Raw genomic sequence first — 14984 nt, forward strand, 5'->3', positions numbered from 1 at the left:
ACGTTATCGCACGTGACGGCGTGCACAAGCATGCGCCGCGAAACAAGCGGCTCTCATTAGTTGTTATTGTTCGATCGTGATTAGCAACAAAACCGCGTTGTTGCTGAATATGGTACGTTATCGCAATTATGTGCCTAGGAGATTGTGGCAGCCATTCGGATCGAGAGCGCGAAAGCGAACGGGATCTTTCGAAAGAGCCGTAATAATCGAAGTACGCGCTATTTTATTTCGTCACCCCGTCTAATACAAAGTACAGACACTGTCCGAGACTCAAAAGTGTCAAACGTTCGATAGCAAGAAGTTGCTCTCGAGGTACAAGCATCTCTTTTAACACATCCGCTGATACTGGGAGGAAAACATCACGCCGAGTCGTCCATGGTGAGGTGGAGAGCCAGGTTGCGCCTTCTTTCGAGATTCATCCGGTCGGAGATTTGAATCAGGTTTGCCTGCTCGAAACGGAGAGCCCGTTTTAATTCCTGCAGCTTCCACCCCGCCTCAATCTGCTTCTCGGCTATTTGCTTCTGCAAGGCGGCGATCCGCCGGTTTAAAGCATCGTAATCCGCCCGCAGCCGATCGCCACCGTGGCCCCGATTAATTGCTGATCGATCGCAGACCGCAGGGCCGCTATCTTGTTGCACCATATTTGAAGTCAACAGACAGATCTTATCATGCAGCTCGGCCAGTTGAGTCAATGTTAAAGACTGATAAGTGACAGATACAAGTAGTTACATTTAACCAAGCGTATTATTTCCGGTGAAAAAGTTATTCCGATAATATGTCCGTGTATCCATATCGATATACTGAATGCAATATAAATAGGTAGATGTAAATATTAGATTGTCCCAACAAGATACGCGAATAAGTCATTGCTCTGATTTCTGTAAAGAAACGGACTAGAGGGAATATATAAGCTGTACAGAAGTAAAACTTTCATCTAGTAACCATTTTCGTTATTTGTGTCTTGTGATTAGTTCAGTGACAATTTTATCAGTTTTTGTACTCTACTTGGTATGCGGATGTTAGTGACGAATATCTCAAGAAGATATTTAAGTATATATACTGTATGAAGATGAAACGTTTCGGCTTTACTTCCATTTATTTGTTACAAGTACTGCGACACGGAGAAAAGTCGACATGAGATTTAATGGATATAAAGAAGCAAACGCGGAGCAGCAAAATGAACTCTTATCACCGCACGTACATACCTTCAACCAAGATTCAGGGTCAAAAGCTGCAAGCTCATCGCCATTATCCGCACCTGCAACCTTGGTAACTTCCACACCAAGCTCCTAGAAACGATTCATTTCCGGCGTTAATACGCAAGCCGGAAAATTCAAATTATCCTCTAGATAAATCATCAAATAGGACGCGTACTAACGTTATCTGCTATTAGCCTCACCGATAATTGCTTCATGTAATTCTCATTGTCTCTTCTGCATTCGTTAAGCAGCTCCAGCAGCCTATCGATATCCTGCACTTCGATCTCCGTCAAATAGATATTCTCGGACAGCTTTTGCGATTCTCTTAATAGCTCGACGATGGACGGCACGGTCCAGCGCTCGATCTCAAAATCGTCGTCCAACGTCGTCGCCATCGCGGGTCTCGAAGGAATTTTGCCGTCCGCAAATTGTATGTAATGACGCACGCGTTGCACGGCTATTGTGTTGCGAGAACAAATGTAGGGCCAACTTGCAGAAATTATGTAATCGGAGTTTGTTCGTGTTATTTTCTATGTATCCCGAAACTCGTCTAGACATTGTTAGCCCCGTGCGCAAACTGACACGCGACTTTTGTTGACATCGCATAATTTGCAAAACGCTGCCTTCGGGTGCCGCAAGTTTATGGAAATGCTTAACTTATTAAGATATTAGCCGGACTAATTACGGACCATGAATAAGGAAATTCGCGTTTCTACGGCGCGATAAAAACTGTCGGAGTGACAAAACAGTTGAAAAAGTTTTTATGCAAGTTTTTACCGTCATATTGCTTTTCAATTTGCTTCTTCAGTAATTCATTCGCCTTAACGAAGTCGCCGCATTCATCCGGTTTAATCACGCCAGCCTCTGGAATTACAAAGATGTCTCTCCTTTAATGCGAATGCGGCTAAATTCAATGGCGAGAAAAAGATTCGCCAAAAAACCAGCGAATGAATGGAACGCATTACACGACTAAATTATACCCACGGATTTGAACAGCCGCGCTAATATTTTTCAATAATGTATCGAAAGGGCCGGTACAAACCTACGGAAGGGAGAGATCTCAGTAATTTCATTTTTTCGCTTTGCAAATTGTTAACTTCGTCGTTCAAACGCTCTTTCTCCGTTTGACAATGATCCAATCCGGATTTCAGCTTCGTGTTTTCAATTTTCAGCGTATTATTTTCAACAAGCAGTTTTCGGATTTGGTCCTTCGTCCCATTGACTTCTCCATCGGCTTGTTCAGGATAATCTTTTATTTCGCCCTGCTGCGCTCTCAGTTGACCTAGTTCTAATTCGAGACCGTCATTGATCATTTTTAATATATTATTCTCTTCCGCCGCGTGCTTTAAATCTCCTCTCGCCTTGTCTATCTCGATCATCAATTTCTTCAATTCATTTTCGAAGCTGTCGATATCGTCCACATCCTCTATAAAATCGCCTTTCGATTTCACGATATTCTCTTTTAATTTATTGATCTCTTTCTGCGCCCTTCTTAGCTCGTCCCGCAATTCCTCGTTTTCTGCCGTTAACTTTTCTAAATCCTGCCGCTCTTTATCACGATCTATCTTTGCTCTCGCCAAACCGTCCATTCTCAATTGGCCGTTTTCAGTTTCGGCTGCTGCGAACTCTCTCTGTATCGTTAACGCACGACTTTCCGAAGCGGCCAATTCGACCGTTAGTCGTTCGTTATCCGCTCTACATTTATTCAAATCGTCTCGTAATTGGGCCAAGGCATCTTTCAAGGCGTCCAATTCCTTTAAGGCGGCGCTCTTGCCCGTTTCCTCTGCGTTCAGAGCGTTAATTAAGTCATCAAGCTGCGCACGTGCGTCATCAGCGTGAGCCTTTGAAATCGCAGCCTGAGCTCTCACGTCGCTCCCCTCTTTTTCAAGTCTCTCTTTTTCATTCGACAAGTCAACAAGCTGTCCGTCCAGAAATTTAATCTTCGTTTCGACATCGCCGGCTACCTTCTTCAATTCATCGATCTCCGCTTTTAACTCGCTATTCTGATTCTCAGACTTATCGAGGTCATTCCTCGCTATTGTCAAATCCAACTTGATGGAATCGAGTTCTGTTGCTAATTTCATATTTTCGGCTTTCAGTGCGGCATTCTCGTTTTCCGACGCGGCGTACCGTTTATTCACGTCATTCAATTCATGCCTCAAACTCTCATTTTCCACACGCGTCTTATCCAGGTCCGCCTTCAGCTCCATTAATTCACCGCTTAGAACGATCGCCTTTTTCTCAGCAGCTTCCCTCGCGGCTTTATCCGACACAACTTCTTTACCTAATCCACTCACTTCCGCTCGTAAACCGTCTAACTCGCTCAGAAGTGCCTCTTTCTCCTCCTGCCACGCAGCCACGTGATATTGCAATGCGTTCACCTTGTTTTGCGCGTCGATCGACGTTTTCTTTAAATCCTCCACTTCACCGTTCAGCCTGTCATTCGCCAACTCGAGGGCATCTACATTCTTCCGCAGCTTTTCCAACTCTGCTCTCGATCTATCGTTTTCCGATTGGCTAGCAGATAATTCCGATCTAATTTTTTCTGATAATGCCTGCTCGGCTATCAGACTAGACTTCAGACTTTTAATTTCAGCCCTCTGCCCATCGCCCTCGCCTTTCAGTTTGCCAAATTCTTCCTCGAATTTCTGCCGTGCTTCCCTCAGACCCGCGTTTTCCAGCTTCAACCCATCAACTTCAGATACCAGTTTATCCGATTCATTTTTCAATTTGCCGTTTTCGGCTGTCAGCGTAATTGTTTTGGACTTTAACGTGTCATTGTCTGCTCTCAAAGTTAATACCTCATTTTTCGTGTTTTCAATTTCCGCCCTTAACGCTGACGCCTGACGCGACAAGTTTTCTTCTTTATCTCTCATTTTATCGTTCTCTATTCTTAGTTTAGTCAATACAGATTTTAATGTTTCAAGTTCCTCTTTCAAAGCAACGACTTGATCCTTAACTTTCGTTAGTTCCTCCACTGCCTCTTCTTTAGCAGATTTTTCGGCGAATGAAGACAGATTTAGTCTTTCTAACAGATTTTTAAGTTCCGTGATTTCTCCCTCGAGCTTAATCTTCTCATTTCTAAGATTCGTTATCTCCTTCTCTAACGCTTGATGCTCAACCTATGAATTTTAATGTGATTATTATCAAAGGCACAAGAAATTACAGAAGGAATACGTAACTAATTATCTCTACCTTACAGACGTTTAAAGCTCCCTTTGTCTTTTCGTTCTCGATGGATAACCTATCTATGTCCATCTTAAGCTTGCAATTTTCCAACTTCCAATATTCAATATCTTCTTCCGCTTTAGATAATTGCGATTGAAGGTCAGATAAAGCCGGTCTTAAATTATTAATCTCGCTCGTCATCTCAGCATTCGCAGCCCTTAGGCTCGACGATTCCTCGCCCAGATGCAACAGCTCTTTCTTAAGGGCGTCTCCCTCTTCTTTTAGAGTATGATTTTGCACTTTCATCTCATCGATCTTTGAGATGAGATTTTTCATCTCGTTCTTTAACGCCGCTAATTCCTCATGAATGTCTCGTTTAGCAGTAGTTTCTGTACTTAGATCTAGTTTCAGTTTGCTGATCTCATTTTGCAAAGCGTTGATCTCATTCTGCATCTTGTCCTTACCAGTCTGTAAACTAGCGATCTGAGCCTCGAGAAGCTTAACTCGATCCTCGGCGCCGTCGAGTTGTTCTCTTAATTTATTTACTTGGTCCGTCGATAAATTTATTCGTTCTTTCAGTTCGTTTAGTTTCACGTTTAGCCTATCATTTTCGTCTCTGCAGTTACTCATTTCCGCCTTAATATTTGTGTTCTCTACTTCCGTTCGGTGAACGTCCGCTCTTAGCAGTTCATTTGTAACTCTCGCCTCTTTCAGTTCATTATTTAACCTAGCCACTTCTTGCCGCAAATCTGCAACCTCATTATTCGCCCTCGTCAATTTATTAGTTGTACTATCTGCTTCCTTTTTCAAAGTTTCTATTTCGGACAATAACTTTGTTAGTTCTTCCTTCCCATCATCCGCTTCTTGTAACAATTTTCTGTTCTCGGACTTCAACTTTGCCATTTCGCTCTGCAAAGTATTGAAGTCCGCGAGTAGCTTGTTATTATTTACATTAGCCTTCTCCAATTCTTCCGTAAGAACTCCATTCTCGACTTTAAATTTGTTCAATTGTTTCTTTGCGTCGTCTAACGCTACATTTGTCTTAGACAAGTCGTCTTTAAGAAGACCATTCTCGGATTTCAAGTTGTCTCTTTCAGTTGTCAGATTGTCTTTTTCGGTTTTAACAACAGTACTTTCGTCCTTCAGTTTATCGTTTTCAACCTTTAATCTATCCATTTCTTGTAGCAGTCTGTCGAGACCGTCCTTCAATGCAACCCCCTCGGATCTTAATTGATCCGTCTCCGCCACTCGCCTTTCTAATTCATTTCTTAAATGCCCATTCTCGGATAATAATTGATCTATCTCCGCCTTAATATTATTATTTTCCCCCCTCGAAGATTCTAGTTCCTTAATCATGTTATCAAGATTGTTTTTCAAAGCAACATTTTCTTCTTTAAGTTCGTTAGTCTCCAATTTAGCATTTTCCAATGTCTCCTTCAAGAATTCATTTTCAGCTCCAAGACTATGCAAATCGCCCCTCGTGCCCCCTAGCTCTTTTTGCGCCACTTGAAATTTTTCTTCCTCGAGACGCAGGTCAACGTTCAACTTATCGATCACGCTCTTCAGCTCGTTATTTTCCTCTTTCGCTCTCGCCGACTCATCTTGTATTTTTCGAATTTCCCTATCTAACAATGCATTCTTAATACGTAATTCGCCGCATTCGGATTTTATTGTCTCAATGTGCTCCTTCAGAGACTCGCTTTCATTGTTCAGTTCATTTATTTGACGGTCTCTCTCGGACACCGCACCCCGTATCTTCCCCAGCTCATCGAGCAGTTCCTTTTTCTCCGTCTCAAGATTATACAGTTGGGACCTCATATCTTCGATCTCGCTCTGCAACTTACTCACGCCCGGCACAGCCAGCTCCGACTGCCGCAGGCTTCCGAGCAGCTCCGTAATCTGCGAACAAACACCCAATTGTCATGAATACTGCTACGGAGTTGGACAAGTATAAACATCCTCTGGCATTTGTCTCATCTCGACGAAACAGGAGTATATACGTGTCGGCATAAAACATTCATGACTTTTAACGTATCGCACGCGCAACCGGCTATTTACGAGCCGGGTATTTACAAGAGAAATAAAGAGAGATACCTTGTCGTCAGGCTTCTCGGGTTCTTCCTTTATCTCAGCCACTCCATCGATGGCGGTCGTAGGGCCGACGGTCATCTCGTCCAGATGTAATGGAGGCGCAACGACGGAGGCTCTCTGTTGCTCAAGCTCGCTTCGTAGAGCCTCCGCGTAAGCCGTCTTCTCGTCCAAATGCGTTTTCAATTCAGCCAGGAGTGTCTCGCAATTACGAAGCTGACTTAGCAGTGCCGACATGTCCGGTTCTTCCTCATCTGTAGGTAAAGGAAGGACGCCCTCCTCCGAGACCGGTGTAGCAGCAGCCTCCTGCGTTGCACGTTGAATTTCCGTCAGTTTGGCTTGGAAGCGCTCGTTCTCTGCTCGTAGCAGATCTTCGTAGCTCTTTGATAGATCCACCGACGTCTGCATTGATCTCTCGACGACCACGGGCACCTGTTGATCGGCCTTCTGACCATCTTTCATTAACTCACGAAGCTTTGCCCTCAAACGAGTTAATGCCGCACAGGAAGTATCCTCCTCGGCTTCCACCAGTTTCAGCTTCAGATGCGATATCGTGTCTCGCATTCTGTCACGATATCAACAGTTTGCACGTAATTATATTGGCGTACCGCATTTAATGAAGATAGATGGTTTTCGAGGAAATATCGTGACCGACGAACTGTGATTAATCTCCTTTTAAAGCTATATAACTTGGCGAAGTCTAAAACAGAAGTCTGTTCTTACAATTACGATAATTCCTCGACGATTAATTTAATATTAATTTCATCGCGGCCCTTTTTTTCACCATTCTTTTATTCGCTCAGTTATTTTTCCGCCCATTAAGGCACGTTGCAGAGAAGAGAGAAAGGGAGGGGGGGAGGGGGACTCATTAAATTGTCTTAGCGGAATTTCATAGTCAATAGGCATTACGTACTGTTTTTTTTCGGCAGCGAAACGATCTCTCTGCGCCGCTATTTTCTCCCTCACGTATTTAACTTTTTCGCACGGATCGTCGCAGCAATCTCGTTCGGCGAGGCTCTCCCCGAGGTTGCGAACTTTTTCCGCCAGTTCCTCATTTGCATTCTGCAGCCTTTCGTTTTCCTCGCGGTAATGCACGAGCAAGGGATCAGTGGCCAATACCCCGTCGGGCGCTACACCTATATGGAAATTATTTGACCGCCCGAAATATATTCGGTGCTCCCGTTTATAAGACACTAAGAAAACGCGCGGACCTCTTACGGTAAACTGGGCGCGCTTGGAAGTAAAGAACGCGAAATTGGTAAAATAATAATTTATACGCGCCGAAGAGTCGTTTACTCTGATAATCGAAATATTTGATATTTCGCGAAATATCCGGAATCAATACGGAACAGATTTTATTACAGAGCCGTTCTATAAGGCGCAGCACGGCGCACCGGGAAAAGCAACGTGCTAAAATTACTCTTCGTATACATGCTCGAACCTATTTCTTATAAAATTTATTCTGTGAGAGATATAGCGCGAGGAGAGAGAGAGAGAGAGAGAGAGAGAGAGAGAGAGAGAGAGAGAGAGAGAGAGAGAAAGAGAGAGAGAAAGAGCCAAGGTTCGGCTATGAAGTGGGACACCGATACCGAATGGTCGTAGAGCTTGTTTCAGAGACCTATTTTCGCTCTCGAGCTGCAGCCGCTCCATGCGCCACTTCTTCATCTGGCACTTCATTACCGTCAGCTTTCGCAGGGCGAAGGGCAAATCGTAGATCTCCGATTCCTTCGAGTTGTCGCTGAAGGGATTGTAGTCGCAGCAACAGCACGGCTCGTGCGGCGGCGATTCGATCGGCTTGAGCGGCCGCGGTGCATGGCATCCGCATGAGCAAAACGGCCGCGGTGCATATCGATCGTCCATGACCTGGTGCAATTTTGAGGACCGCGTTTAACCTTTCCGCATGGCGTACTACGTTCCACGGCACGGAATTTATATCCTGAAAACGCTTCCCTTGCAATCGTTACGACGCACCTTCGGGGCAGCGCGTCGCGTAAGAGACACTTGATAAAAGTTACTTGGTATCCGCGGCGCAGCTAGTTTCTATATTTTTACACTCGTAACATCCCCGGGATGGTAAAATAAGTTATTTATGCCTTGGGTCAATTCATAGATAACCCGCGGTGGCGGAGTTGCGCTATCATTGCTCCGCAAAGAGTTTCGCCGAGATAAAATCTTTCTATGCACGAAGACTGTGTGTGTGCGCGCGCGCGCGCGCATGTATGAACCTCGTGAGACGTCAATCGGTATTTTCGGTGCTGCTCTCAATGAGCTCGACTCTCTCTCACAGCGAGATCGATATAACTCGATATAACACCGAATTAAATTTCGGATAATTCGGCCCCGTCCCGAAATCACACAAAATAGACGGGGCCTTTAGCGGTTAATAGCAGGATAATATTAGACGAACGGTCTCACGGTGTCGCCGCGAATCCGCGCCGAGAATTTCGGTCACACCGGGGAGATGTGCGGGATTGTTGTCGATAGCTTACGGCAGCTTTGGGATGGAGAGACGCCCGATCGTGGATACGCGGCATTATTCAGCGAGTTTCCCCCCGTCGCGAAGTTGGCGCGCTCGCCGGGAAACCGGAAGTACCGATTACGTACGACCCACATAATTAAGCGGTCGCTATAATTAAATTGCGCGCAGTATGCTCGGCGAAAGTCCTCGTTAGAGCAGTCTTATTAGGTGTTCCGATATTGAGGGGCCGGCGCAGCGATACCGAACGCTTCTTAAGTTTCGAGAGTTTCGAGAGCACTTGGACCACAGTTCGGTTCTGTTCGAGAACTTATCGAGAGGGGCCCGTCATCAATTAAATCTGCGCGGTAATTGCAAAGGAAGGAGGAAAACACGGGTGCGGCGCGGGGTTAGCGGGAACTTCACCAAACTTTCCGCCCGCTTTTTGCCCGCCGTCCGCCGCATTACTCGTGCAAAATCACCGTTTCGTTAATCGAATTGGCGTAACAACGGACGGGCTCTTAGCTCTTACAAGATGTACTGCACGATAAATAATGCAGATGTATCTCGCGTGCACGTATGTGGCGCGCGCGCGCGCGCACACGCTGACGGATGCTGAAACGTGAAGATATCTGTGCACTCGTCACGTGCATGAAAATCGATTTCTCACCTCCCCGAAGCGCTCCGCTCGTTAATGACAATTTGGCGTAGAAAAATTCTCAAGTATAGGCTGACGAAATGTGTTAATAGATAATTGTAAATTTCCGCAAATTATTGATACTGTTGCCGTGGATTTTAATGAAGAATAGTCATCGGCATTTGTACATTTCTGTAATTAATAAAATAATACAAATTAATTCATGCTCATATTAGATTTATCGTGACGGTGCAACGCTAACCGCGAAACGGCGGAGCATTTTCAAAAATTTATAACAATTTTAATGAAAATCTGCATAAAGGTATCCTAGATAATTTGATATAAATAAATGCATGTATATATACATGAGATTTTTAATATAAATTTTTAATGGCTGACATTATGATATTTAGCGAAATTCATTATCTTGCGCATAATGCCGTTGGGTCATGCATTATATAACTCTGGTAAAATTGACGAGGCAGCAATGAGTGACAAATATCTCGACGATTACCTGTCAGTGATCGCGATTGACGTCGCCGTCGAGGAGAAGACGAGAATCGCCAGAATGGCTGTTGCGACCTTGCACAAGCTGCATAACGTGATGCGGCAGATGAGAGACTGGCGGGACGATAGCGCGAAACTGAAGAGTAATATCTGGCGGATGAAAATGGCTCTGCGTGTGGATGACAAGAATGGGGACGATAACCAGCAGATCGACCCTTTGATCGTGCATCAGCGGGCGGAGATTAGCCGGTTGGAGCAGGCGAACGGCGCTTTGGAGAACGAAGTAACGAGTCTGAAGCGTGCGCTGACGAAAGCCGAGGAGGATCTCGCCGTTTGCGAAATAAACGATAAGATCGCCACGCTCGAGAATGAGTTCTCGGGCGAGAGGGAGCGTATGAGCGATGAGATTCTGCGCCTGAAGAAGCGGCTGAAGGAGGCCGAGGAGAGCGAGACGAGTGTCGTGCTGCAGCTCAGGGACAAGCTGAACGAGTTTACGAGGGGCGATCGAACGATAGAAATAATCTTCGCGAGCGCGATCGGCAAGACCGTCGAGATGATTATCGGTCTGTCGGAGGAGCTCGTGAACGCTAGCGAGAATTTATACAGGTCTAGGACCAAAAACAGGAGCCTGCGTCTCAAACTCGACCGATTAAGGGCCATGCTGCGACTGCGGTGCGGCAACGGCGCGGAATATCGGAAGAGGAACGGCGAATTGAACAATCTTGCCGAACAATTGATGGGAGAGATGGATCGACTGAGAATTATTCGCGAGAATGCGAACTATAGCGAAAGTTTCGACGCTGCGAATATCCCGAACGTCGTTAAGCACATCGAGCGTCTGATGAGCGACTTGAGGAACAATTTAAAGAGCGATCGCGAGGCGATGATCGCCGCTGGCGATCCCGACTGTCTCAAGTACCTGAAGAAGGTGGTTAGTCTAAAAGTAAACCTGAAAGTGCTGTCCGTAGAGCTTAGACGGTCGAGCGTGCCGACGGACAAACGATTGCGCGAGAATGTCCAGTACGGGACACGCTTGGAGACGGCTTCGTCGTTGAACGATTTCTTGCAGAAAATCGACGGGGAGATTGAAAAGTTGAAGATAAAGCCGATGAATAAGTATTGCAAGATCGGTGGCATCAGCGGCTCGCGTTACATGACCAAAGTCACGGAGCTCGAAGATATCGTTAGGAAGTCACTCGCGGTAATCGCTACCTGGAAACAGGCACCGCCGGAAGTTGAAATTAATTCCGACGGGAAAATAACGAAAGCGCTGGAGGACTTGATCGAGCGTTTGTGCAGCAAAATGAAGGAACTCGAGATTTTCGACGATCGCGCGAATTTACGCGAGAGGATCGAACAGCTCGAAGCCTTGGTCGTGTATTTAAAATCGGAATTGCTGGAAAGGAACGAGCGTATAAGTGCGATGGACGAGGAGCGTGCGAGCATCAGATTAACATGGGAGAGAGATCGCGAGAAATACGAGAAGATTATCGCTGACGTGCGCGAGGTGAACGAGACTCTTCGGGAAGATATAAAAAGGGGGCAACAGGAATTATCGGAGCTGTCGCTTAAACGCGATCATTCCGAGCGGCGTGTCGCGGAAATGCAGCTGATGAAGGCTGAAATTGACGCAGCGAGGAAAGAATCGCGGGGCCATCGCGACGACAAAGAGGCGTTATTACGGGAAGCGGAAAGGTTGCGTAATGTCCTCGGAGAGAGGGACAGGGAAATTGAGAATATTACTACCCAGGGGGACGCGTCGAGAGTGGTCCTTAGGGCCGAGCTGGAGGACCTCAGGACGAAACTTGGGGTCGCTTCCGATGAAAATGTAAAACTGAGAAGTATAATTGGGGGACTTGGGAAGCGGGAGGAACGCGAGCGACTGGACAAATTGAAAAGTTGGGATCGGCAGGGCGGCGGGGAGGAGCGAGACAATGGCGTGGACCGTGCGCGAAACCTCAGGGATGAGTCGGAGTACTTGAAAGCCGAGTCAAATGAGCCTAAAATAAGTCTGAACAAGGCGGACGGGCGAATCGGCTATTTCAAGTCCGCGCCGGATAAAGCCGTCGGTGACATGGCCAGTCCGGGAGGTGAAGCTTCTGACTTGGAGTCTAACGAGCAGTCGTTGACGTATCGATCGAACGTCCGGACGAGCGCCGGCCTCGGCGAGGAAACGCCGGGAGAATTCGACGCGGTGATGGCGAGGTACGAAGCGTCGGAGAATAAAGTCAAACAGCTTCGGAACGAGAAAGAACAACTCGAGGGGGAGTTATCGGAGCTGAGGTCCGAGAAAGGATCGCTGGCTAGGTCGATGGCCGACGCCAATAACAAGTGCGCCGCGCTGCAGGATCAAGTTAACAAATTTCAGTCCGAGGGTAACGGCCTCCGGGAGACGATAGGCGAGCGCGAGGCTGCTGCGGAGCATTTCAAGTTGGAGCTGGAGAGAGCGCGGACGGAACTGGAAGACGCGGCCGTTAACGCGGCGCGTCTGCGAGCGGAGAACTCGAGGGTCGCCGGCGATTTGGATACGCTGTCTCTACGGACTAGCGAGGCCGAGGACCGTGTACGAGTGCTGTTGACAGAAAAGAACGAGTTCAATGAGCAACTGAATAAGGCGAGAGAGGAGAATGAATATTTTTCCATGGAATTGAATAAATCAAGGGTCGAAAATGACAAAGCGAAAGCGGAAAATACTCTTCTGCGGGCCACTTGCGACACGCGGGAGAGGGATAACGTCGCGCTCAGGCGGGAGAGGGACGACGCGCGAGGGAGAATAAATGAAATCGGTAATCAACTCAAGACCCAGCGAATCAAGTACGAGGCGCTGCGGCTTGCCGCGTTGCACGACGAGGCTAACGATCGTAAGAATTACTTAAAGAAGATCGATACGCAGCGTCCGCTCGCGAGGGATCGCGAGCGGGGATTCGCCGGCGCTCATAACGAGATCAAACGGAAGCGGAATTGCTCGGATACCGCGCGTGCAGGCATAAAGGTCGAAATTGGCGGAACAGAAGTCAAAGTAGAATCTGATACACGCGTCGGTCATGATAACAGAGCGGAGATCAAAGACGAGCCAAAGGGCGCGCTGAAGAGACAGTGGGGCGGGCATAAGGCTTTGAAATTAGAGCGGGCGAATTTCAGGTTCGAATACTCCGAGGTCAAGATGGAACTGGCGAACGGCAGACCCGAGTGTCCAGCGGCGCGGAGGACGGAGGAAGTGCCGGACGAGGGAGAAAGCGTCGGTGCTATCTTGAAGAAATTTGAGCTCGCGAGCACCCGGCACGAGAAAGGAATAGGCGATGATTCTAATTATCTCGGCGACCCGGAGATGTCCGAGGGTGACGAAAGAACCGCGGCGCTCGATATCGATCGGCTCGGGACCGGGAATAGAGCGTCGAAGATGAAAGCGGATATCCCGCGTAGTAGTCGTAACTCCTGCCTGACGGACGTGTACGGTGAGAAAACGAAGGCCGACCTCGGTAGAGCGACGGAGGAGATTCGGGCTTTGAAACTCGAACTGATGAATCTGAGGGACGAGAAAGCGACGTTGAGGTCGCAGCTCGAGACATTTAAGGAAGAATTAGACGCATTGAAGTCAGAGAGGGCGGCTTTAAAGGACGAGCTCGCCGCTTCCAGGAAGTCGAACTTCGATCTCAGGCTCAGAGTGAACGACCTGCGGTGCGCTAACGAAAAATTGAGGGAGACCAATGCGGAGTTGGGCGGTCGCGCGCAGGACGCGTCGAGAGGAAGGAATGAGTACAGCGCAATGCCGGAAGCGTCGGATAAAGGGTTAAAAAGTCATTGTGAAGGCGCGTTAAGCGACTATCTGAAGAAGTATATCTTCACGGAGAAAAATCTGCGGATAACTAACAGGCGAAATCGGTTCGATCGCGTCCCTCCCAAGAATCCTGAGCCACAATCCGTCGAAGGGAATCTGCAACACATGGAGGGACAAAAATCCCGAGGTTGAATGTATATACTAAATATATAATGTAATTGTGTACATTTAATTTATTAAATTTTATTATCTCTACTCGCTTTATCATATCTGCTAATTTATATGAAATTATTTTCATTTAATTAGCGTAGGAAATAATTTAAGTGCGTAGCAAAAATTGGCTTGTAAGATCGGAGGATGAATTTAAATATAATTGTGCTATGCTCTGTTAATTCATTGTACTTAAAAAATATATTTTATACTTCATTTAATTTCTTTTCTTGTCAAAGGTTCCGTGTAACCCGGCAGTTCTTCTAAAATTTATGAAGGTAGCGCATTCTCCTCAGCGCCGGGAATCGTTTTAAGAGCAACTGACAAAACCTCCTAAAAGCGCGCTGCTACTTCATCTTCAGCTTTTAGGGCGACGAGTAGTTAAAGCCAAACAGGACAATGACAACAGCGGCATGACGGCGATAAGGATAAAGCGGTGTCGGTGGAGCGCGTAATAATGCATTAATCGCGCGCGCATGTCGGGCCATTATCGCATACTCTACGACCACGGTATCACCGTCGAAAATCCTTGTCTGAGATTATTTCAGCAAAAAGGTAAAGCTCGCTTTGCGCGGCATACTTGGTGCTCATCTATCATTCCCCTAGACTGCCAGAGTGTGACGTGGCACATTGCAAATGAGTGGATAGTCCTCCGGCATCTCTACAATTATATTCTTCTCACATATCTCGGTTTTTGACCTTTGACTTCATCAAACAGCTACGATTACGTTTCGACGAGATCGTCGCGAAATAGGAATTGCAATTCTTTCTTACATTACTGACAGTTCAAGCAGGTTGCAAAATAAAACAATGGTAGGTATCTAACGACAGGATAGCGTCGAATATTATCTCTTTTAGATTGCGATCGATAATTCTGTTTTATTTTTAAAAAAAAATTTTTCGTTTCGTCAAAAATTCGTTTTATCAAAAAAAAAAGCACGC

The 14984-nt window shown here is 46.5% G+C and overlaps 2 protein-coding genes across 4 annotated transcripts; one reads left to right on the forward strand and one right to left on the reverse strand.

Annotated features, from left to right (window-relative positions):
* Positions 1-205: 205 nt before the first annotated feature.
* LOC105567731 (golgin subfamily B member 1-like) lies at positions 206-7853 on the reverse strand. Of its 3 annotated transcripts, none has more exons than XM_012022823.1 (8): positions 7369-7853; positions 6462-7020; positions 4395-6266; positions 2242-4321; positions 1977-2063; positions 1400-1656; positions 1206-1289; positions 206-701 (listed from the first exon to the last, which is right to left on the reverse strand). In XM_012022823.1, exons 2-8 carry the CDS (start codon positions 7017-7019, stop codon positions 360-362), a joined length of 5280 nt encoding a protein of 1759 aa, XP_011878213.1. In that variant the 5' UTR covers position 7020; positions 7369-7853; the 3' UTR covers positions 206-359. The 3 variants fall into 3 exon arrangements, with proteins under 3 accessions (XP_011878213.1, XP_011878214.1, XP_011878215.1); XM_012022824.1 differs by having other exon boundaries at positions 465-628; XM_012022825.1 differs by lacking the exon at positions 206-701 and adding an exon at positions 710-878.
* A 2209-nt stretch (positions 7854-10062) lies between these two features.
* Positions 10063-14024, forward strand: LOC105567763 (cingulin-like). The gene has a single exon (XM_012022877.1). The coding sequence runs from the start codon at positions 10116-10118 to the stop codon at positions 14022-14024; it is 3909 nt and encodes a 1302-aa protein (XP_011878267.1). The 5' UTR covers positions 10063-10115.
* Positions 14025-14984: the final 960 nt, after the last annotated feature.

Source organism: Vollenhovia emeryi, unplaced genomic scaffold, assembly GCF_000949405.1.
Source record: "Vollenhovia emeryi isolate VEMERY1.0 unplaced genomic scaffold, V.emery_V1.0 DF939135.1, whole genome shotgun sequence".
NCBI lineage: Eukaryota > Metazoa > Arthropoda > Insecta > Hymenoptera > Formicidae > Vollenhovia > Vollenhovia emeryi.